At 42.9% G+C, this 22,320-nt stretch overlaps 1 protein-coding gene across 17 annotated transcripts in view; it reads right to left on the minus strand.

Moving 5' to 3' along the window:
• Window positions 1-1,535: 1,535 nt before the first annotated feature.
• Window positions 1,536-22,320, minus strand: part of ARVCF (ARVCF delta catenin family member) — a 247,318-nt gene continuing 226,533 nt past the window's right edge. For 16 of the 17 annotated variants that reach the window (XM_064392940.1, XM_064392945.1, XM_064392943.1 and 13 more), the window contains 9 exons: window positions 20,307-20,434; window positions 19,256-19,406; window positions 17,725-17,917; window positions 16,449-16,560; window positions 15,787-15,877; window positions 14,660-14,713; window positions 10,030-10,121; window positions 8,056-8,169; window positions 1,536-6,702 (listed from right to left, as the gene is read on the minus strand). In XM_064392940.1, the coding sequence (XP_064249010.1) occupies window positions 8,068-8,169; window positions 10,030-10,121; window positions 14,660-14,713; window positions 15,787-15,877; window positions 16,449-16,560; window positions 17,725-17,917; window positions 19,256-19,406; window positions 20,307-20,434 (923 nt within the window). In that variant the 3' untranslated portion in view covers window positions 1,536-6,702; window positions 8,056-8,067. The remainder of the gene's footprint in view (window positions 6,703-8,055; window positions 8,170-10,029; window positions 10,122-14,659; window positions 14,714-15,786; window positions 15,878-16,448; window positions 16,561-17,724; window positions 17,918-19,255; window positions 19,407-20,306; window positions 20,435-22,320) is intronic. The other variant, XM_064392948.1, reaches the window with a different exon arrangement.

Here is a 22,320-nt window from a genome sequence, read left to right on the forward strand (position 1 = left end):
CAAATAACAGCTATGATTGCTGTGCACACACAAGATGAACTGAGTACCAGAGTTTCAGTCTTTGCCTCTGTCTCTACAGCTCAGTTAATGACATTATAAAGCATCTTCCTGTTTCAAAAGATCCCCCATCAGCTTGCACCACAACAAGATCTTACCACTGCTGTGCTTAGAGACCTTCAAAGAAAAACACTGGGAAAGAGACCCTTGAGGACAGAACATTACCCCAAGACACTGCTGAAACCTGAAACAGATGAGGGCTGGTATTTCTTGCCCACTGTTACCAGATTAACCTTTTACCTGCAGGACTTACCACTTCTGTTTGCCCAACCTGTGATAAGCTGGAAATGAAGTCATTTTGACAGCTATAAAATGTCAGTTGTAAAACCAAAATATTTGTTTTAGCTCAGTACCTTACCTACAGCATCTGCTATTCATTGCCATATTAGTGCACCCACAAAGGGAAAATAAGATTCCTCACTGCGGTGGAAGAATGATGACACCAAGCTGCAGGATGCTAAGTCCAGAAGCCCACATCTTATCACAGCACTTGTGAAACTGTAACCTCCAGCTGTAAGAACAGATCCAGAGATGATTTTACAAAACACCTGGGGCTGCATTTAGAACACCTGAAATAAGGAGGGAAGGTAAGCTGGAGATGACCTTCCCAGCTCTGTTTCCAAACATTTGCCTGTAAGTGAAACCTTACAGTGCTGTGAATGGTACAGTCAGGAATTCTCATATGGCAAACTATGTTACTAGCAATGATTCATCAACCTTTCACTCAGAAAGCATGACCTCCATTCTCTAAGACCTCACAGAACATTCTGTGGAGATTTATCAAGTTTTGTCAGGCTTCATGAAGACATGGTGGTGAATATGGTGTGTTTAGGTGCCAGTCACTGATCTCACAAACACAGATGAGGCAGTCCTCAAGAGAATGAGCATCTGTTGGTAACTGGCTGTTACCTTCAATACATAGGTGATTCTTCATTATCAGGATTTTCTTCCATTCCACAGTACCCAATGTAAATTATTTGGCACATCCTCAAAGCAACAATTTCTCATGTCAACCAAACCTCATACACTGCTACAATTTAGTTTTCTTACACACATTTCAGAAATGTGGAATCTTTGTAAAGTTACATAGATTTTATGACTTAATTGAGAAAGGTTAGTAACTTCCCAAATGGAAAAGCTATCAGCAAGTTCTGTGCTCACAGACATGCTGGCCCTTGAACAGTGATGCAGATGTCTTTCCCACAGAAATATGCTTGTATAGTAAAAAAATAAAAAAACCCCACAAACTACAGTCCAGGGTTGTGCCAGAACTCCAGCATATGGCAATGAGTCAAAAATGAAGCTTTACTCATTTATAGGATATTTCAATTGCCTCTCATTACCACTGACCTTTTACTAACACAGAGCATTGACCTGAACTAGGGTTGAGTAATCCCCTGCCACAGAAAACTGCTGCTGCAAAAGCCAAAGAGTATTTGAGATACCTGATGAAACAAAAAGATAACCAATGGCACATGTATTCTTTCCAGGCATGGTTTATTGAAAACACACCAAACTGTTATCCTACATACCTGGTTTCTAACAAGCATTCTACTTGTCTGCATTATGGAAAGATCCTATCATAGTAATAATACATTCTGTCACGGTAATATTTGTTCTATGAAAAGCATAATTCACCTTTTTTTCCTCTCCATACTTGTAAAATCAAACCATTCTAAGTGTTTCAGTTTATAGTACAGTGTAAATACAATGCAAAATCCCACCAGTCTAATCTACAGAGAGAATGTTGAGCAGTTATTACAGAAAACACATTGTTGATTTTTTTAAATTCTCCTACCATGAAAATTTTAAGGCACATGATAGTTACAAACACATTAGCTACTAATTACCAGTAAGCTTTTAGTCTAGTTATTTTGTTTTTTCTGAACAGTAAGAACCAGATTGGCAGGCCTTGTAGTATCTGCACTATCTTCCTCCTCACCTTGGACTTCAGATCATCCTACCCTGATGTCAAACTTTAAACAGAAAACAAAGGCTCATAATACCTTCCCCTTAAATGCACTAGGTTAGTTACTGTATCAGTAAATCAGAGATTTTTCTCTGTCAAAGATAAGGAAACACCAGATTTTAGGGGCATCATAAGGAAATTTTGCAAGAAACTACACCTATATAAACACCTTCAAAAACTCCACCCCAACAGCACAAACCTGCTGGCTGAAGGTATTGGCACACTGTAGGTTTCACGGAGCCAGCAGGCGCTCAGCAGATGAGGCTATAACCACTCCCATGTGCCCATTTGGCTTCTGAAGCTTTGCTTACTCGAGGGTTTGACATGTGCACCTCCCTCACAGGCAGCTGAGCCTATGCTCAACCTTAAGGCAGGTATCAGAAGGTAACTCACTACCTTCAGTCTCACGGAACTGCTCTAGGAGTGAAAACTGCTTTGCCTGGCACAAAGCTTTCCTGCTAGAAAGCATTACTGAAACTTCTCCTCAGAGCTGGCACAAACTTAGGAAACTTCTGTAACAGACATGCCACCCCTGGCTTTCTTCATGTGTCACTGACAGCAAGTCAGTTCCTAGTCCCCAGGGGCATCTTGGCAACAGAGACCAGATTTGCTTTCCTGGTAGAAGCACATTAAGAACCAGAAGGTCTGAGCATGTGAGAACACATCTGGGATAGGCAGCAGTTATGCCAGAACAGAAGACACTGAAGACTGGGACCTATGGCTGCCCAAGCTGTTCCCTAGGGAGCATTTCAAGCTGACAACACACCTTGAGTTGTATGCATGGCTATATTGCTACTTAAATCCACAACAGAATCAAAACGTCCTACAGCCTTGCCTTTTTGCTCTCCTCCTTGGATTCTGCAGACACACTGACTGACCTGGGAAGCTGTAAAGCACAACTGCTCACACACTTGTTGCTTCTCCAGGGGAGTTGGCACACAGTGTTCTTTCAACTTGCACAGCTCAGTGAAAATGCCTGGGAGACATGTGAGCCACCTTCCTGGGAAGAAGGTTCTACAGTAATCACACGCTGTCAGAAGTCTCCCTCTCCCCCATGTTATCTCAGCCTTGACTGGGCCATCAAATTTCCTCCTCCTCTTTATCAAGAGTCTTGCAACACCCTCACTTCCTTCCACAACCATCCCTCCCACTACAATTTCTGCAGGTAGAAATCTCTTCTATCCCAGCCCCTTGCAGGCAGATTCCCTCCTGTTTTCACAGTGGAGTCAACAGTAAAAGAGGAGGTCACATACCTGAGCCCTAAAAAGCACTGCCTGCCTTTTAGCAGGAGACTCTAGACCCTACTGCAGCATTAGTCAACACACACTGCCACTTTCCCTTCTTTACATACAGTCCCAGCTGCCAAAATACAACAACGACGGGTTCATACACCCACAATCCAGAACAGCTCGAACAGCCAGTCACTCTTGTGCCAACAGGGGGAGAGGTGAGGGCAGGGATGGGCACACATCCCACCAGTGAGCCCCTGGCCATAGACAAAAAGGACATTAAATCACCAGGCCTGGTTCAAGGCACCCTGCTTTGGACCTCAGCAGGTGGGCTGAGAATACAAGGTGATAGTCTCACATACAAGTCATCCCCCAGTCTGTTTTCCTTTCTCAGCATCCAAACAACAGTTTGTTGAGAAGAAAAAACCCTACAGTAATGGCGAGGATGGGTTATTGCTACATACTTGGGAATTAGTTGTCAATGTAAGGCATGGGAAGGGTAGGGGTTTGAAGTGTGATTCCCAGGGGAAGCCTTGGCCCATCAACTTCTTGACATACCATCCTCTGATTTTCTGCAGCAATAAACCATGTTGTCAGCTCACAACTCTGCTGGCTGCTGTAACACCCCCAGGAAAACAAAGAACACTTTGCTACGATGACCTGGGCAGCCAGTGCCATCTAACTTGATAGGGACAGTTCAGGGTGCAGTGTAAATACCAAAAAAGACTTTTGGGAGAAGTGAGATGGGGTCTGAATCTGCTTCTCAAATGTCCTTAGTGTTTTTAGCCCAATAATGACACAGATGAATGTAGACTCCAACCCAGATCTGAGTGTCCCTGTAATGTCCCAGTAAGAGCCATGGGATATCTAGGAAGTCATGATCATAACTGGCCCCAGTCACTTCACTTGCCCCTTCCTGCGGTTTTCTCTGTTAATTTCTTGCTGGCTTTGAAATATCTGCACAATAACTAAATCACAAAGTCTTAGCAGAGACTCCTTTCAACAGTCAGGTCTTTATTTTAAGTGAACTTTTTCTCAGACTCCTTTGGTAAATATATGGTTTGAAGTAGATCAGGGACAGACTGACAGCACGGCCCTTCTCTTACACTGTTCTAGTCAGCTACAAAGCAGGTTCCATTGCTAATTACTGAACGTTTTTAAAAAAATCCTTTCATATACAAAAAGAATACACCAAGTACATAACCAAAAGTGATATAAAACTCTTCTGTGTAGCTTGGTTAAAAGGGTCTCCGCGTATTGGCAGAACAAGTATGAAAAGAGCACCATTGATATAATATACAGTCAGACGATGTATCTGGTTTCATTGCCACACTTTATGTCTACACAGAGAGACACTGCCCGACACAGATGGTCACAGGTGCCTCTCCTTGCTTCCCTTGATCCGCTGAGCATCTTTGGCCCAATAGGACTCTCATGCAGGTGAAATAACAAATCTCTGTTATGTTGATTTGCTCCAAGCAACTTCACCTTCCCCAGGATCCAGAAGTGACACTGCAACGTACGTGGAAGATGAGGGTCAAATAGGGAGGGTGCGAAGCAGCACACGTATCATCCAAATCACTGACAGCTTCTGGCATCAGTCTTTTTCCCTGAATCAACAAATGCTTCCCTCTCCTGCAAACTACTTTACATGGTTTTGTTAACCTATTCTCTGCACAACAATATATATATATAGATATATAGACTTTTTTATTTATTTATATATATGTATTCATGTCAAATTTTTAATATACTCAAGAAGATACAAAGCTCTTGGTACTTGCCTTTTTTTAAAGTTTTTAAATTTTTTATACAAAAAATGCAATGGTTACTATTACAGTAATATTTTGGGGGAGGTGAGATTGTTAGATACTTCCCCTTTTTAGTTACAAAAGGAATGGCAGGCACTGAAAACCGCAAATGATGTTTGCTAGACTCAAGGATGTGCTTTCCAGTCACACCGTTTCTAGGAGCTTGTTTAAAACTAAATGTGGCAATCAAAGAACAGTGGCAACCAAGTAAAATCAGCAAAAGTCCTCTCAATGCTGATACTGAGATATTTGCTTTCTGTTCTCATCTGCTGCCCTCCCGTGACCAATGCCTGGAGAAAATCAGTGATCTGAAATCATTTTAGTTCCTGGCATTTCCGGATACCACATTTGCAGAGTACGTTTTCTTGAGGTAAACATGCCCTACAGAAGGCAGGCCTTGGCATCCTGGAGGAGAGCTGCTGCACACAGGTGATTTTCACGCCACATGAAATATGCAATCTCAAAAGCAAAGAAACACAGAAACAATGATTTTAAAATGCCAAACCAGTTCCCTTTGTGGCATTTTTCATCAGGATCTTTAGCCCAAAGAAAACATGGATCCAACATTGAAAAATTTACTATCAAATGTAAGTGACAGACCCATCTCAAATTTATAGGTGTTCAGAATGAGACATCCTACAAAAAAAGCTCCTATTTCCTTCAATGTCTTAACAGCTGTGGCAAAAATAGTTCATTATCATCAATGCAACAATAATACATTTAACATGTAAAAGCTCCTTATTGCAATCTTTGAGAACATGAAAATAAAAAGCCAGCCAACTCCATTTCCCAGCACATATTTCTGAACCAGGGACACTGAAACCTTCCATAAACTGCTTTTCAATATGCAGAAATAAAAACAGAGACATTACAGAATTCAAAAGGCAGAAGTATTGTACACCAGATTATAATGATAATATAGCACTGTGATTGATATAGCTTACTCTAAAAGCAGATTATACAGCTTGCATCAATTTTGTTATCCACTCTCCAGTTCATTTAACTAGCATTTAATAGTTTTTGTTCTGCATTTTCTCCCTTCATTGAAATCCAATAAAGCCACTCAACATTCCTGCACCTTCTGTGGGAATAATAAAGAAAACCTAAACATTTTTCAGAAAGCCTTCAAAAACGTTAAGAGTCACAGTTCAAAAGAAATCCCCCAAAACAAAAACCAAAGCAATGAACCCCAAACCAGAAAAGTGCTATTCTCCTCAAGGCTACACCTACGGTATCGTTTCAAATCCCGCAGTTCCTCTCGCGCTGTGAAGCTGCCGCGCGATGTGCGCTTCTCCAACTTGGCACCATCCACACCTAAGAGTCACCTAAGAACGCAGCCAGCTACATGGAAGCTTGGATTCTCTTTTCTTGCTTTTCTTCTTGCAGGAGTGGGAGGGAGGGAGGGGGAGGCGGTGGCTGTTCCTGGTGGGAATGTCAGGGAGTTAAGCAGCAGAGTGTCTCGCTGTAAGGCATCGTGCTCCGGGCGATGGCACTCGGGTGGGTTCGCTCCCCACGCCCTCCTGGGACCTGCAGCCCTCCCAGTCTGAATGGCAGTGGTGACTGATGAGATCCTCTGGGTCGATTCAATGTTTGTTTCTCCCCCCTCAATTAAAAAAAATGTGGTTGGACTTTAGCCCTGCAAAATAAAGTCAGAACTGATTAATACCAGTGATTAGCATGGCCTTGGTGATCTCCATCACCTGTGGTAGGACAGTGACTGGAAATGCCACCCTATGCCAACACATGGGCTCCTTGAAGGGCACGTCTGGGAGAAAACGAGCACAGACTTGGTTTTTCAAAATCAGGACCCCCTGGTAGGGCTTCACCTCTCAGAGCAGAGTGCAGGAGTGAAGCAGGCACCACAGGCACACCCTGTGCCTGAGCCACCATGGCTGATCATGCAGCGCTGAGCAGCCGTGGGAGGCCAGTGGTGCCAGGACCTGCTCTGTGACAGCACCTCAAAATGCTGAAAAAGCCTCCTCTAGGCAGGTGCTTCCAACCAGAAACAGAAACCATCTGCTAACACCCTGCATTTCTACTAGACTGAAAGGAAGGAGGGGAAAGACTATCCAGGAATTTTCTCACCCACTAATGAAAGGGATTTCCATGTACAATTCTGGGGGTAGATAACGATTCATGGTTTGGAATTTGGGCCTTTAAAGTCTCTTGCCCACTCTGACGGGAAAGTTGCTCAGTGCCTTCGTGACAGTCACTGAAATTTTCCTTTAGTCACAGCCAGGGGCACAACACCTGCTGTTCCAAACACAGCATCCTCTGACAGAGTGCCAGAAGGTATCGCCGGGGTAACTCAAGCAAGACAGCAGGACACAGATTAGCAGTGGCAGGAGTGAAGGAAGGCCGGTGACATTACTGAGGAACTTGGCACATGGCAAAGGCAGACAACTAGAACACGACAAAAAGGCACCTTTCTTTAGTGACACACAAAAAGAAAAAAAAAAAAGAAGAAAAAAAAAAAGAAAAGTGGGAGTTGTGGGTCACTGTTTATTGTGTAACCAATATAATCTCTCCTTGCAAAGTAACTTGTGTACAGTCAGCAGCTTTCCTGCTGTAATTCGTGGGAACCTTAGGGGACATCCAAAAATAGTCAAGGATATGTTTTTTCTTAAGTCTCAGTCTAATCCTTATAATGAGCATTGAGGGAGAAAAATGGTTGGAAGCAGGAACACACTACTCAAATTCATTCCCATGGCCTAACAGCAGAAATATTTCACATTTCAGCTGACAACCAATCATTCACAATATTAATTTTCTGCCTGGCTATTTGACAGGTTATTTTTAATCACACAGTGGTGTTTGGTTGCATTTCATTACAGATACACTGGATATTATAAACACTGCTTTTTTTTTTCCAAATGCACTTTCATCTATCTCTAAGTTAGCAGTTAGATTTGAAGAGATCCCACAGCTATACAGATCATACACAAGAGAAAGTTATTTACTAGCCCCAATTACCATTAAAAGGACCTACCATGCATGCAAATTAGACCCAGGAGTCAACAGGCTGGGGTTTAATGTCACGGGCATCCACCAGATTCACCGAAGCCCTGTTACTCCTGTTAATGTTTTTCCTATTTGTGTCATTCTGCAGCACAGGGTGAGGAGTTAAAGCAAAACAGAGCGGATTAATCAAACAAAACCACCAAACAAGTCAGCTTAAAGTAGCACAAGGGAAAATTAGTGGTAGAGAAAGAAACAAGATCAGCAAAGGCACAATACTGAAAAAAGCATCTGCAACATCCAAAAGGCCACACTTCCCTGGATTCCCAGCCTCCCTTGAGCTTTCACACAGCTCACGAGCTACAACCCCCACAGCCACATTTCTGTCTGGCAGCACAGAGAGGAAGAGCAGCAGCTGCTCAGCTGTGCCCAGGTGAGGGCAGGGCTGTGCACACCGTTGCTGTGCACACCAGCCTGGATTCAGGCTACCCCAGGTGCTCAGAACCAAGGGGCAGCACAGGCTATGGGTCACACACTGTTGACACTTCCTGAACTTTGGTTGTGCTTCACTTTGGTCATACACTGGAGTTGGGGCTGCTTGAAGTGATTTTGAGGGTTGCATTGGACCACTTCAATGAATTTTGAGTAGAAAAAAATAACAAGTACTTGTTAATTTTCCTACCTTATCCTATTTTCCTTGAAATGACATTTTTTTTGCCAAGCTCCTATCGATCAAGATTCTTATATAACTTACTGCATCCATTCCTGCTGCATCCTTGCAAAAATGTACTTGAACTGTAATGAGGGAACTAGGAAGCTTATTTGACTGATACTGGCTCAAGCAGGACCATCTCTTGCCAATTGGAGGAGAGGGACACATTGTAGGACTTCAGTAATCAGCTTTAAAAGTCCAGGCAGATTGAAGCCACTCTGCCGGGTGTACCTCCTGGGAGAGGCAGAACACAGCAGGAAATGCCTGACTAGGCAAGTTAAAACAGACAAGCTGGTGCAGTCTTCCTGGTTTACCATCTATGGGAAGTATTTTTCTCCAAATCCCACTTTTTTACTTCCCTGTTCAATGATGGTGGGTTTGCCTTTCACCTGACTGAAGTTTAACTGTTTTCCCTCAGCATGAATCACCTGGATTTTCTGGTATTATCAACAACGTGCTGAAGGCTATTAAGGACAGCCTTCTGCAGACCAGCAACAGTGTCTCCTACCACTGACTCTTATTTCAATGAATTCTCATTTTTCTTCTTGAAATTACTTCCCCAGGGGAAAACCCATGCTTTTGTTAAGGCCAGGGAGAACTGGTGGCCACAGCATTAACAGACTTTTTACTCTGAAAAGGGAGAGAAGTGCAACAGAAATTACACAGAGCGTACTGAGCCACATTTGTACACAGCCCATAATAACAAAAAGCATTGTAAAGTAAGAATTGGTTTTAATTAGAAAGCAGTCTAAATTTTATTTAGAAGACACACACATAACTGTGCATGTCTCTTCTTCGCTCTCCATCTCTCTGGCCCATGGTCATGGTCCACCATCAGGACTGTGAATGAGTGTTGCAGAAATGAGTACTATTCACCACACTGCTGGACATGGACACACGAGATCACACCTATTTCTCATGATGAAGACAGTAAAGCAGCATGACAATCTGAAGAGACTTGTCAGAACAAAGTCTGAGTACAGTTACACAGCTCAGGGCCAGGGAATGCTGCCTGGACAAGGGCAACAGAAAAAACACTTTCTATCTTTACAACCTCATCCATTTACAAGAGTACAGCAACTACCTGCACTTGCTCCTGCACTGGAAAGCAACATTTTGTTTTTATTTCTAGTTAGCCAAGTGCTAAATTATAAAATAATGCCTTTATGTGAAATAAAAAAAGACCCTTTATTCATCCCCCTGGTGAGTGACTACCCTGTGTTTCTGGCTGAGGACACTGGACTCCTTTCTCCCAGGGCACTACCTAGCCCCCAGCAGTGAGAGGGAGCTCACTTTTAACGGCTCCTTCTCGGACGTGTCTCCTGTGTTATCACTGCTCTTGTACTTGCGCTCCTTGTCTCGGTGGTCGATGGTGGAATATCCATCTGAGGAGAAAACACAACAGGCAGGCATGAAGCAAAAACAAGAGCAGAAACAGAGCTGATGCAAGCAGAATCGTTCAGCAAAGGAAAACAAACCACCACAACCCCAGCAGCCTGCTTCTCATGTGCTCCAGCTCTGAAATTTCATTTTTACTAGCTAAAAACAAACAGAGAAGTCTTCTTTTTATAGCACTGCCAGATGCTGGCACTCATTAGCAAGCAGCACTGTTTTCATCCCGGCCTGCTGCACTTTTTAGTGTGCCCAAGGAAAGCAGCAAGTTGTCATCTCATGCCCTGTGGCTAATGAGCTCCAAATTCAGCCCAAATCCTGTGTTCCTGGCTTAGCAGCCTGATTAATTGGCTGTGTTCATTCTCGGAATGCTCTGCAGCCTGTTCCCACTCTTCCTGAGCCTGACTACTAGCAGGACATGACAATAATTTGGAAGAGTCCCCGTCAGAGCACTGAGAAAAAGGGCCTGTCGAGTTGGAAGAAATCTCAATGCAATCCCTGCTGTGCTTGGGCTGTCTTTCATTACCAAGCAGCACCTGTTGGTGCCTTTTCTCCTGACAACTAAGGAACTGCATGAAAGCATGATGAACACAAGGAAGAAAACTGTGAGAGGGTTTTATAAAGAAATGGCTGTAATTATTTCAGAACCTTTGCTTTGAATCATTGTCAGACAATGCAAAACTTAATTTATTTTCGTGATGCATCAGATTTCCCTCATTAACAGTGACAAATAGATCCTTGCCTGCTCTGCTTTGACAGCATTGTAATCTGGAGTAAACAACACCCAAATTTATACCTCCCTGTAGGCTTTTGTTTTCCCCTATGTAATTGAGGGATCATTAATGTTTTCTTGTCCTGACAAACTGTGTTTTTAGAATACCACAAAAAGTTTTACATGAACTATCAAAATGCCTCTCTCTCGGTTTATTACTTGCCTGTAACAGGCTATTAAGGAAAAATTAGTGATGTATTTGTGGGCTTCTTGTGGCACTGTTTGCCCACATGACAACTGCACACAGAGCCGGGTCAAAATGAGAAAAGCTGCAGTGTTCTGTGTGCCTCACACCCAAGGGCACACAGAGCAGCAAACAAGCACCTGAGGCAGGATGTATTTTTGACATCAAGGGCAGTAAGAGATGATTTAACCACGCTGACCAAAAATAACTGAAGAATTCTGGAGTTATACATGTAGTTCACAGATCATAAAGCATGATTTGCTACAAAACACTTAACTTACAATTACTTGTTGACAATTAAGATGCCTGACATTTTTAGCTATTCCTTTTGAACAAAAAAAGTAAAAAACCAGCTGCACCCAGCTACCCAGCCAGCACTTGTGGAGAAGGCACGACCGATAATTCTCTTTCAAATGACAGACATGAACCCTGCCAGTAGGCTATGTCCTAATCTACAGATTCCTCATTTAGTTAGGACAACATACTTCCCAGAAGTATGTATTAAGTGATGGAAAAACAGAATATCCAACTTGCAGCAACTGGGTGGTAGCTTTTTACAATCTCATGGTAACTATACTCACAAGGATGCAATGGATCACTTTGCATTTTTGTAGTGCCATCATCATGGATGATTGACAAACACTTCCAAAAGGAATTGCCAAGACACAATGGAAACCTTTGAACTACCCCCAGAAAGCAACAGCCACTAAGTGAAGGATGGCAGCTGTGATACTTCCCCGGGAGCAAGATCATTAGTAAACTGTAATAATAAAAAATAAAAAACCAAAATGTATCTTTAATGCTACGAAAAAATTAAAACTCCCACACTTAGCCAGGACACATCAGCAAGAGGAAAATCCCAGTTTTGCAGTGGCAATAATCTGATAACAAAGAACACTCAAGAACTTTGCCCTTTGCATCTGAACTCCAACACATTTTGCATTTTGTCCTGTGGGCCCCTGGCCTGCACACTGACTAGCACCTACAGGTCATGTCCAAAACCCACACACTGTGTTTGCCTCTGTCAAGATAAGCAGCAGCAGAGATAGAAAGTTCATGATTTGATCAAATAAAATGAGAAATACTTTGAAAGAGTTTGCATTAGAGAAGTAATACCTCACTGCCCCGAGAACCACAGCTCTGCAAGAAGTCAGCAATCTGCAGTTAGAAAACTGCTTTGCTCATGTTTCATATTCATCTGAAGAGGCAATTAGAATTAACTGCTTTGTGGCATAAAGATCTATATAGATCTTGCTGCTCCAAGGTATAAGTACATTACTCTGACTTAATACAATCCCTTGTATAGACCAAAATTACTTTGATCAATGGAAGAATGTCCCATCCTTGGCTTGTTTACTTCCCTCTCTCGGCATCCTGCTGACTGCTGTCTCTATTGCTTCTCTATCTCCCCCCCTCACTCTACAGCAACATTTTTATGTCATCACAAATTACAGGACTAAATACATGCCTGCCACTGTCAGTCCATCTGTGCCCTTACACAGTTCTCAACTTAAAAAAGATCAAGCCTCTAAACCCATCAAGGAAGAGGAGGAAAAAGGAAAAGTGATGCCTAAGATGGGCGTGGAGGACAATGGCATTTGAACTCTGTCTCTGGTCTGAACAATTTCACCTCCACAGTGCTCCTATGGGAGTGCCTGCAGTTTAACTAAGGCACACACAGAGTTTTGGGGGATTTGGCACAGACTAGAGGTCACCTTTCTGCTGCCCCTGCAGACAGCTCAGGGGCAGGGCCCCAGGCACATGGTGCCAGTGGCACTGCTGCTCTCCAGCCTGCCTGGAGCTGGGGACACCTGACAAACCTGATCATCCCACGGTTGTTTCTTGTATCTCCCAGCACATCCACACCCTACCCAGGCTGTTCCACTGCCCCAGACTGCTCTAGTACTGTCAGCTGATGGGGAACGTATCCTTCTGCTCCCTAACCAATGACAGCAAAGTGATTTCCTCTGGTGAGAAGGATGACTCCTACAGCATTAGGAAAGAAGCTGAGACAGCACCAGCAATTTTCTTTTTGTGACCTTGAGGCAGAGCCATGTGGGTTAATAGGAAAGGCCCAGGCACCAGGACAACCTGAACACTGGAGAGAAGAACCCACAGAAGAGGGGCAGACAGGTGGGATGCTCTGGAACCATCAGTCTTGTATGCATGCACTCAGCAGGGGATGAACACTGGGCTGGAAGGACCAGTTCATTCCAGTGTTCACTCCAGAACACAACAGTCCACTACAAAGATAAAATCTGAAAATAAATTCTAGAGCAGCCTTCTCATATTAATATGCCCATAAGACAAAAAACATGCAGCATTTGGAAGAGCCTGAAGAAAAGAGATGAAATGTTGTTATTCCAGTTCCCTGGAATTAATGATAGTAAACTGGATAAATGAAGTTGTGTTATTTCAGAAGTCAGCTGGAAAGAGACTGAAGTCATAGTCATATTGGAAGTAAAAAGCACTCAAGAGCTGGAATCAAGAAAATTTGACAGATCTCATCTTCTAAAGGTGATAAAAAGACTGGAGAACAGCATGGCCCAGAGAATCTGCCTGATGGTGTACATATGCTGTAAATTTGCATTTTGTTTTGTACTCAGGGCTGTACCAGTAACTCCTGAGAGCATAAGGCAGCAATTAATACTGAGACTATAAACAATCAGCACTGCCCATTCTGCAGCACCTGCCAGCACACAGCTATTCCTGCCAGGCAATCCTCTACGAAGAGATTTTCTTCCATTGTGAGAACAAATGTTTCAGTGTTCCCTAAGGCAAAATACAGATGGACAGTTGATTCATAGCAGGTGGCATCTCGTTTTTCCAAGAATACAAAAGGTAATATATACCTGTTCTTTTACTTTCTGAACATGCTTGGCTTTTTCTTGGCTCTAACTTGCTATTTTATTCAATCACAGTTACTAATAGCAGTGTACCAAACTGTTTGATCTGGAGGCATTCATATAGGTGCATTTTAATAGGTGCAAATTCTCAAGAGACCACACAGCACCTTTATCCACCTTGGCAAAGAAAAAAAAAAAGAAGTTTAACACTACAGAGCTTATCAGTCTCAAAGCACATCACCGACAGTCAGTGACTCTTCTCAGTCTAGAGGAAAAGCCAGGGTTGTTTAGATGCAGGTAAATGGAGAGTCATAAATATCACACACACTAACCTGTTTTTTGTTTTACCTACAAAAATAAAGGCAGAACAGATTTAAACACAAGCAGTACATTGAAGTAAATTTTCAACTCTTTCTTTCTGAATCCTGGAGACTTCCAGATCTGTAATAGGGAATGCAGCTGCCTCAGGGACCAAAGAGTAGCATGAAAGCTGGGTCAATGTACCTCCAATACATGCATTAAGTAGTGGGGGAAATTGGTGTGCACTCTACATGTGTACAAAGAAAAAAAAAATATGATGACCAATCTTTTGTGAGGTAATGCTCTGTTTTTAAATGTCAGCTTTATCCATCTGAAATAATATCTCCTAGAGAAATAGCTGAACTTTCCTGTGAGTGACAGTGTGCTCTATTGGAACAGACAGAGAGTTTGATCTATGACTGAATTTACCTGGGCCAAGTTCATCCATAGGTATCATATCACGACTCCCAGACTTCTCATTATCTAGAAAACAGAAGCATTGCAACAACTTGAGGTACATTTGCTTTTCTCAAAACCTGGTAGTTTTGAATTAGTTACAAAACCAGAGAGGTTGATAAAGTACTGAATGCAGAGATTATTGTACAAAAAATTCCCAAACTATTCAACTGTTATCCATTCAGAAAGGGAAGTTTTAATCAAATTCTCCAGAGAGCACATGTAATCCATGTATTTTCTGCTTTGGCACTGTAATACAGGGCTTTCTCTCTCCAACAGAAACCACAGTTCTGCTTTGGACTACCTACCATGATTAACAAGCTTCTCTTTGGTCTCTCCAGAATAAAAGAGAAGGAAAATAAGTAAAGGTGCAGCTTCTCATAGCACACCAGCCAATCCAGCAGCCTGCTGAGCCAACAGAAAACTAATCCACAAAGAAAACAAGTTTCTTGTCACATCAACAAGCTGACCCAAATCATCCTCTGTCTGCATAATGTGCCAGGTTTGATCAAAGACAGGGAAGGTGGAAACAGGCAGGGCACTGTGGGGCTGTTGTTTCTGCACTAACCTGCAGTTAAACCAGAGAAAATGCACCAGGCAAATCCTGCTCTTAGCAACCAGAGCCAGGCCCAGAGACACAGCAATCATGGTGAAATCTAAGCTGGTGTTACACTGGTGTTGGTGTGGCTGTGCCTCATGAAAAAGCACAGACAGGATTAGCTGAAGCTTGAATAAACTCATCTCCAGTAAAAAAGCCCTGCATGGTAGAGGAAGAGGCTGTGCCAAAATGGGCACATTTATTTTAAAAGGGAAAAACTCCAGTACAGAGTAGGGTTAAGGTCAACCCCACTTGCAGGCAGATTTAACTAATAACATTTCATCCAAGTTGAGAAAACAGTATCAGTACTGTACATTCTACTACACTGTAAGGGAAGAAATTCTATCCCTCTCCAAGTAATAGGAAGTGATTATTCTGAGACTGTGGGGTAAAAATCACACATGAATAATGCATTTTTACCCCCTTGTGCTGTAACACAGTTACAACAAATCCAGAAAACCAGTAAAGCACTATATGACAAGTGGTAAAGAGAAGAACTGACCTTGACTTTTATCCACCAGAGGCAAAGTGCTGTCGTCATAGCCAGACCTGCCAGCAGTACCTTTGGAGCCCTTTGGAGCTGCAGAAACAGACTACAAGACAAAAAACACACAAACACCAAATTGCTACTTGTGGAAACTGAATAATAAAAATAAACGAAGCAACAGCACAGAGAGAGATTATGGAATGTGCTTAAGCCCCCCTTCTGTTGATAATAGGGAATGGAGCATTTTTCATTTTCACATAGATTTGATGGAGGAATTTTCTCCCTGTTCTCTCAATGGCAGCACTGCTGTCCTGTGAAAAAAGCAAAAGCTTTCCACAAGAAAAGGTGAGGAGGCTGCATCAAGCAGAGGTGGCTGCCCTAGGCTGCTGTACAGAATATTTCAAAGGAGACACAACTAAGATAAGACATGCTAATTCTTCCACCAGTAAATCAGGGAATTTGGGCTGCACAGGATGGCAAACTCCCCAAACCTAAAGAGGTACATTCCACAGACCACAGCAAAGCACAGCCAGCAACTCTATGCAGGATGGTGCTCCTGAGCAGGGTACAATCCATTGTGCTCTCACCTGCAAGAACAGAAGATCTACAGACTGCAAACTGGCCTAAGTAAAGACATCTCCACTCAGGCATTTCCAGAACTTATTTAAGATCTTTACCTGAAAGTGTGACTTGTTCCACCCATCCTTCTGAAGGGCATTTCGTAGTTCTTTATAGCTCCAGATCATCTGAAGGATGTGAGATGCTGCTTTTGTTTCTCTGGGAGACTGGCTGATTTGCAAGATAAAATTACAGTTTAAGTATCAAGCAATGTCCAACTATTTGTATGTTAATACCTAATAATCCACACAGCTAGTATTTCAACCTATAAGTAATGGAATTATGTGAAATCATTCAGTGACTTCATAATATCTATAGGTATTTGCTGACAAAACCAGAAATCAAAATATTATGAATTTTGCACATTTCTGTGTTTTCACATGTATTGCTGGACAAGCACAGTCAGGTCAGGTCAGAGGCCATGGTGACACTTTTGTCTTGTAGCTGTCATTAACAAAGAACAGACAGATTCCATTCTGCCTGGATTTATTCAGGGAAAAAAAAAAACAAACCCAAAATAAAAATCCCCCCAAAAAAGTTCTAAGCCACTTTTCAAACCTTCATCGCAATGTACATCTATTCCTCACAATTCAATGAAGTTGCTCCATGGTTTCAAATACCTTACACAGTAATTTTGGTCAGCACAAAAAGTAAGCTGTTTTTAAATTGAAAATGAAATTTTATCTATTCCTTACTAAGTCAGTACACAGACACCTTTTATAATACAAATCAGGCCTAGATTTTTGGTGGCTCTCATATTTTGTAACAATACAACCCAAGATGGATACTTCAGCCACTCTCCCAGAAGTTTGCAGCAAACACACAACATCTAACTACACAAAACCAAGTTTCCTCCACAGCAGTCAGAACAGAGTTTTTAAATGGGAGAAAATTTGTCACTTCAAACCAGGACCACCAGCCCTTTGGCCAGAACAATTACCACATATCATTAACCATTTCACTTGAAAGAAACAGATTTCATCACTGGCATTCCAGCAGTGGAACACTGCCACAGAAAAAAGGCCTTCAAACTAAAACCAGAGATCAGGGTTTCACTGCAAATGCTGCCTGGTAAGTGCATACATGGTGCTAAGATGACTCTGACAAGGAGAGAGCACGTCTTAACATGACTGAAGTGACTCATCAATTAACCTTCTTCAACACGTACCTTTTAAAGGTGCTGGCTGTTTTTACTTTGTTTATATTAATGCTGAAATTACAGCTCTGAGAGGTTGGGATACTCCAATACTTTCACAAAGCAGAAGCTGCTGTTCACAGTAACATTTTCATGTTTGCAAGGAGTTCTTATACATTTTACTTTCAACTGTCACTTACCTTGACTTGCTGATAGCTACCAGCTTCTGAATGCCCTGTGTCTGGATCAGAGACCTTGCATTTTCTGAGCTGTCAGTAATGATTTCATGGATGGTATTCAACACTGCAACCACTGTGTCCTCTTCCAGGTTCTTTGCAGATCTCTGCTGCCTGCTGGGCAAATTTCTTACCAGCTCACCCATGGCATAACTACCTAGATAAGGTGAAGAGATACCATTAGGCAGCCCTAATAATAATTTAAGCTTCCCATCCTAAATGATAAAAGTCAATGGTGTTTGCTATGTTGAAAATCCCCTTATAATGGATGTGTTTTAAAACCACAAGACTGTAACTTCACAGGGTATTTATCATTCATTCAGTATTTCAAGGCGATTGACAGCTGATAAAGCCAAGATAAAAAAGTCCTTCATCATGGATTCTGAAAGGTATTGAGGAGAGAAAAAAAGGCATTTTTACTGAGAATTTTACAGCCAACATCTATCATATTTTGCAAAGCCTGAGGCAAAAAAGCATCCAGTAGCTGCTAATGCCAGGTATTCATGCTAATACACGCACATGGTTTACTCAACTTAGCCTTGTAATAGGCCTTCTGGGGCAAGGTGTGCAGCCATGCATTTATTAACCTCCAACAAAGGTAAGAGAGTGTTTCCTCCTGGGTGCAGTTAGTCTTCTCCATGTATAGTACTTGAGAGAAAACAGGGAACCTGTATTTTATCATTCTCAGGTATCTATCCGTACCATTTGCCTGGCTCCACCTCTGAACTATTAAAATGAGAACCTGACATATTAAGGTAGAATCCCACCTTGCTATTTGCCAGTATCAACTTCAATGATGGCCCTAAACAGGTCACCAGTACTTCCTGGCCTGACAAGGTTAGAGTTTAAACAAATACCTTAGTTAAATACAGAAGTCATCTGAGAAAAACTCATCTCAGCTCAATCTTTCAAATTCCTGCTTACGGGCAGGTACCACTTTGGATAGGAGCTACAGCAGTGCTGAACACCAACTTGAAGAACAGTAAGTTGCTTAGTGTCCAGCTTCTACAAATACCCACCAGGCAAAAGGATGAGAAAGGAAGGAGGAAGCAAAAAAACCAAAGGTACAACTTTAGAGTACCCTGCACTTCCCCAGGTTGGCTCAGCATGACAGAGGCCATACTTCCACTCTAACTGGAATAGCAGGCAGGCCTAAGGAGCAACATCTATGAGCACAAGTCCCACCCCAGCCAGAGCTAAGGAAAAGACAAGAAACCTCTGAACCCATCCAGCCCTCTGCACATCTACACACACTCCTCTCCTGCAGAAATGTACACCTAATGGTACTCCCAAGTTAGAGATCTCCCTCAAGCCACAGCTTGCTGGAAATACATTCTGAGCTGACAGCTCTCCCTCCACTTGGTGGCTACAGCCAATCCCAGACAGCATGGCTGGAAACTGCAGAGAGAACAAATCCTCAGCACAAGGGACAGAAAACAGGAGGTCTCTCAAGGGTCTCCAAGATCCCAGGCCGGTTAGAGAAGTTCAGACATACCTATGAGATCTTTATTGCGACGATCCATGGAAAGGTTTCTCAGGGCAATGGACACAGCCCTCACAACCTTGTCCGAGTCGGACTGGAGCAGCTCCACGAGCACCGGCAGCCCCCTCTCCTTGCGCACCGTGGCGCGGATGTACGTGGACCACTGATCGGGGCACGAGGGAAAAGAAACAGCACCAAATGCTGTGAGTTCATACACCTGCTCTTTCCTTGCCCCTGGCATTTACTTCAGTGCTGTAACACATTTTTTTCCCTGCAAAGGTTGTGTGTGCTGATTTATCCCATTGCCTTAACCCTTCATTCAAGTTCACCAACAACCAAGGAAGAAAGGGTGTACAAGTTCATCCTCCAGCTTCTGGGGAAAGAGGGCAGGAACAGAAGGAAGGAGCATCATCTGCCAGCATCTGTTCTGTGCACACCTTGGTGTGAAAACACATCCCTCTGGATCAGGAAAAAAGAGGTCACTTGGAAGAAACAGTAAGGCATCTAAAGCATCTGTTATCTTCCTCCTCCTCCAATTTCATGGTTTTATTCTGTTTCATGGTTGTTTTTCAAACAAGCCTGAATTATTTAAAATAAGCTGTACCCAAGGCAGCTGTGAAACACCACCCTGCCAACCCTCAGGCTGCTATCAGTCCCACTTTGCTGAGCGGTTCTAGAAGTGATCAGCGCTGGGGATGCTTCACAGAGGGTGTTAGGGGACACTCTGGAGGGCAGTTTCCTCAGCAAACTGTCAATCCAACAAATTAAGTATTCAGAACACCTAACTATCTAATACCCAATATCAGGCTTTTCTGAACCGACAAAGCAATGCTTAAGTGGTTGAAGTGGTGGCACTGAGCATAGTTCCACTATGGAAACATCACCAGTCCAGAAGATGCAAAACATCTTCAATAAGAAAATGGAAGTAATTTCCTTGACATTCCCACCTCCCTCCTTTTTAAAGGAGATACAAATGTACAAAGTAACAACACACCTAGAATGGGACATCCCCTTATTCTTTACTTGCACAAAGGAAACAAAAAAGACTGAAGACAGCACTCACCGTCCAGTTGCCAGCACTAAGGTTCTGCAAAGCTCCTGCTGCAGCTTCCAGAGTGTTGAAGTTCTGACTTTCAGTGAGGATGGAGAGGTACAGTCGGACCACATCTGGCTGGTACAATAATTCAAAGCCTGCAGGTGGAGCAAGAGGAGAACAGAAGCAAGAGAAGCAGAGAACACAATGTATAAATAAACACATATGCCTATTTAATAATATAAGAGAATGACCAAGTGAAAGCTGTGACAACACAGACAGTAGAGCTTCTGCCATGTCCAAGACATTCTATCCACAGCTGCTGGAAATGGTGGAGACAGCAACTCATGCAGAGAAACGTTCACCTGGGCTGCAGGTCACTTTGCTTGTCATAAGGTTGACAATTCTTTCTGGAGTCTGTGCTATGCTATAAACTGCCCAGCATGCAGGTGGTGACAAGAGACAATTTTTGCCTGCGACACACAATTATTACTCTGCATCTCTAGACTGGGCTGCAAATTCACCTTGCTCTCCTTTCCTTGTTCTAGTATCACTCAATACTTTTAGAGACACAAAGAGCAGAACCAGAGTGAGCTGCACCATCCTGTCAGCCACGCCCTGCACACACCCAGGGGACAGAAGGAAGAAGCAGGATATCAAAGTGACCAGAACCCCCAAGTGTGAGTGGCAAGGAGGAACACTGACTCTAGTTCAAATATTCAGCACAGAAATACGCTGGCATTGTCCCACACTGTGACAGCCACATCTGTTCACTGCACATCCCCAGAGTCACTGTATCAGCTGTGCAGTTTAAGCATGACAGGAATGAGAGCTATTCCCAGCTCTGCCAAGGATTTCCTTTCGTGATGCTGAGTAACTGACGGTACCATTGTGTCCTGACTTCCTCATCCACAGGATTACGATTTATGCATCTACCCACCTTAGAAGGATCTCAGGCAAGAACTCCATCACTCCAAATTGCTGAACAATTTGAAGCAATTTTTACCTATCTTCCTTTACTAAGTGTAGCATGACACACTGCATCAATAAGGGCGGAGTATGCCAAGCATCTGCTTAAAGGACTGGCCAGACAAACCATCTCAAAGTGCTGTTCAGGTTATGTGAACAAAAAACTAAACCCCTAAATTGCCTTGGTGAGTGCACAAGGGCACAAGCAAGCTCTGGTCAATGTGACTCATTTGCAGTCATTGTAGCTGTCTGGTGGTCTTTGGGATGTTTGCAGTAAGTAAGCATTAGGTAATGCAGCAAGCATTACCTAGGAGAGGATTTCTAGAAAAACATAACATCAAAGAAAGCATGAAAGTGTGAAGAAGCCTGGGCAAAGCAGCAATTTCAAGCTTCTTTTGAGCAAAATAATTCTTATTATTTGTACACATGAAAAGAATGTTCTTCACATAACAAGATGCTGTCCTAGAATTATAGCATAATTCAAAGCAAGTTTTCCACTAGCAAGACAGGAAACCTCTGAACACAAATCACTTTCTCTCTTCAGCACTTTCTCTTCAAAATCACCCATCTCTCATACACACATCACAGATTATCATATTTTAGACATTTTCAAGCAATGCTGTCCTATCCAGTGGATGTATTTTTTTTTCTTCCCTACTGCTAAAAGCTTCCTGAAATACAAGGCTCCACATCCTTCATACGGCTGCATGGCTTTTTGAGTCAAGATCTCAGAACTCAGCCCTCTAAACCCTGTATAACACTGTCTATGAACACAAGCTGTGTTATCCCCTGGCTGTACAGCGGGTACCACTGAAAGCAAGCAAACACCATCAGCCAAGGTCTGTTCCATACCAAAAATGCAATCTATGCACGAGGATCCATGAGGATCCATGCACTGGTTCATACTTTCCGTGCTCAGCCTCCCACGTGCCCCCAGCACGCCCGGATCCTCCTGCAGTGACCGGACACTGAACCTGCTCCACGTCCGTGCCTCGTGTGAATGCCACCACTTGCCTGCTACACATGACACCCTACGGATACGTGCAGGCTGCAACAGATGGAACCCCCAAAGGCA

Source organism: Passer domesticus, chromosome 17 (assembly GCF_036417665.1).
Source record: "Passer domesticus isolate bPasDom1 chromosome 17, bPasDom1.hap1, whole genome shotgun sequence".
NCBI classification, from domain to species: Eukaryota; Metazoa; Chordata; class Aves; order Passeriformes; family Passeridae; genus Passer; species Passer domesticus.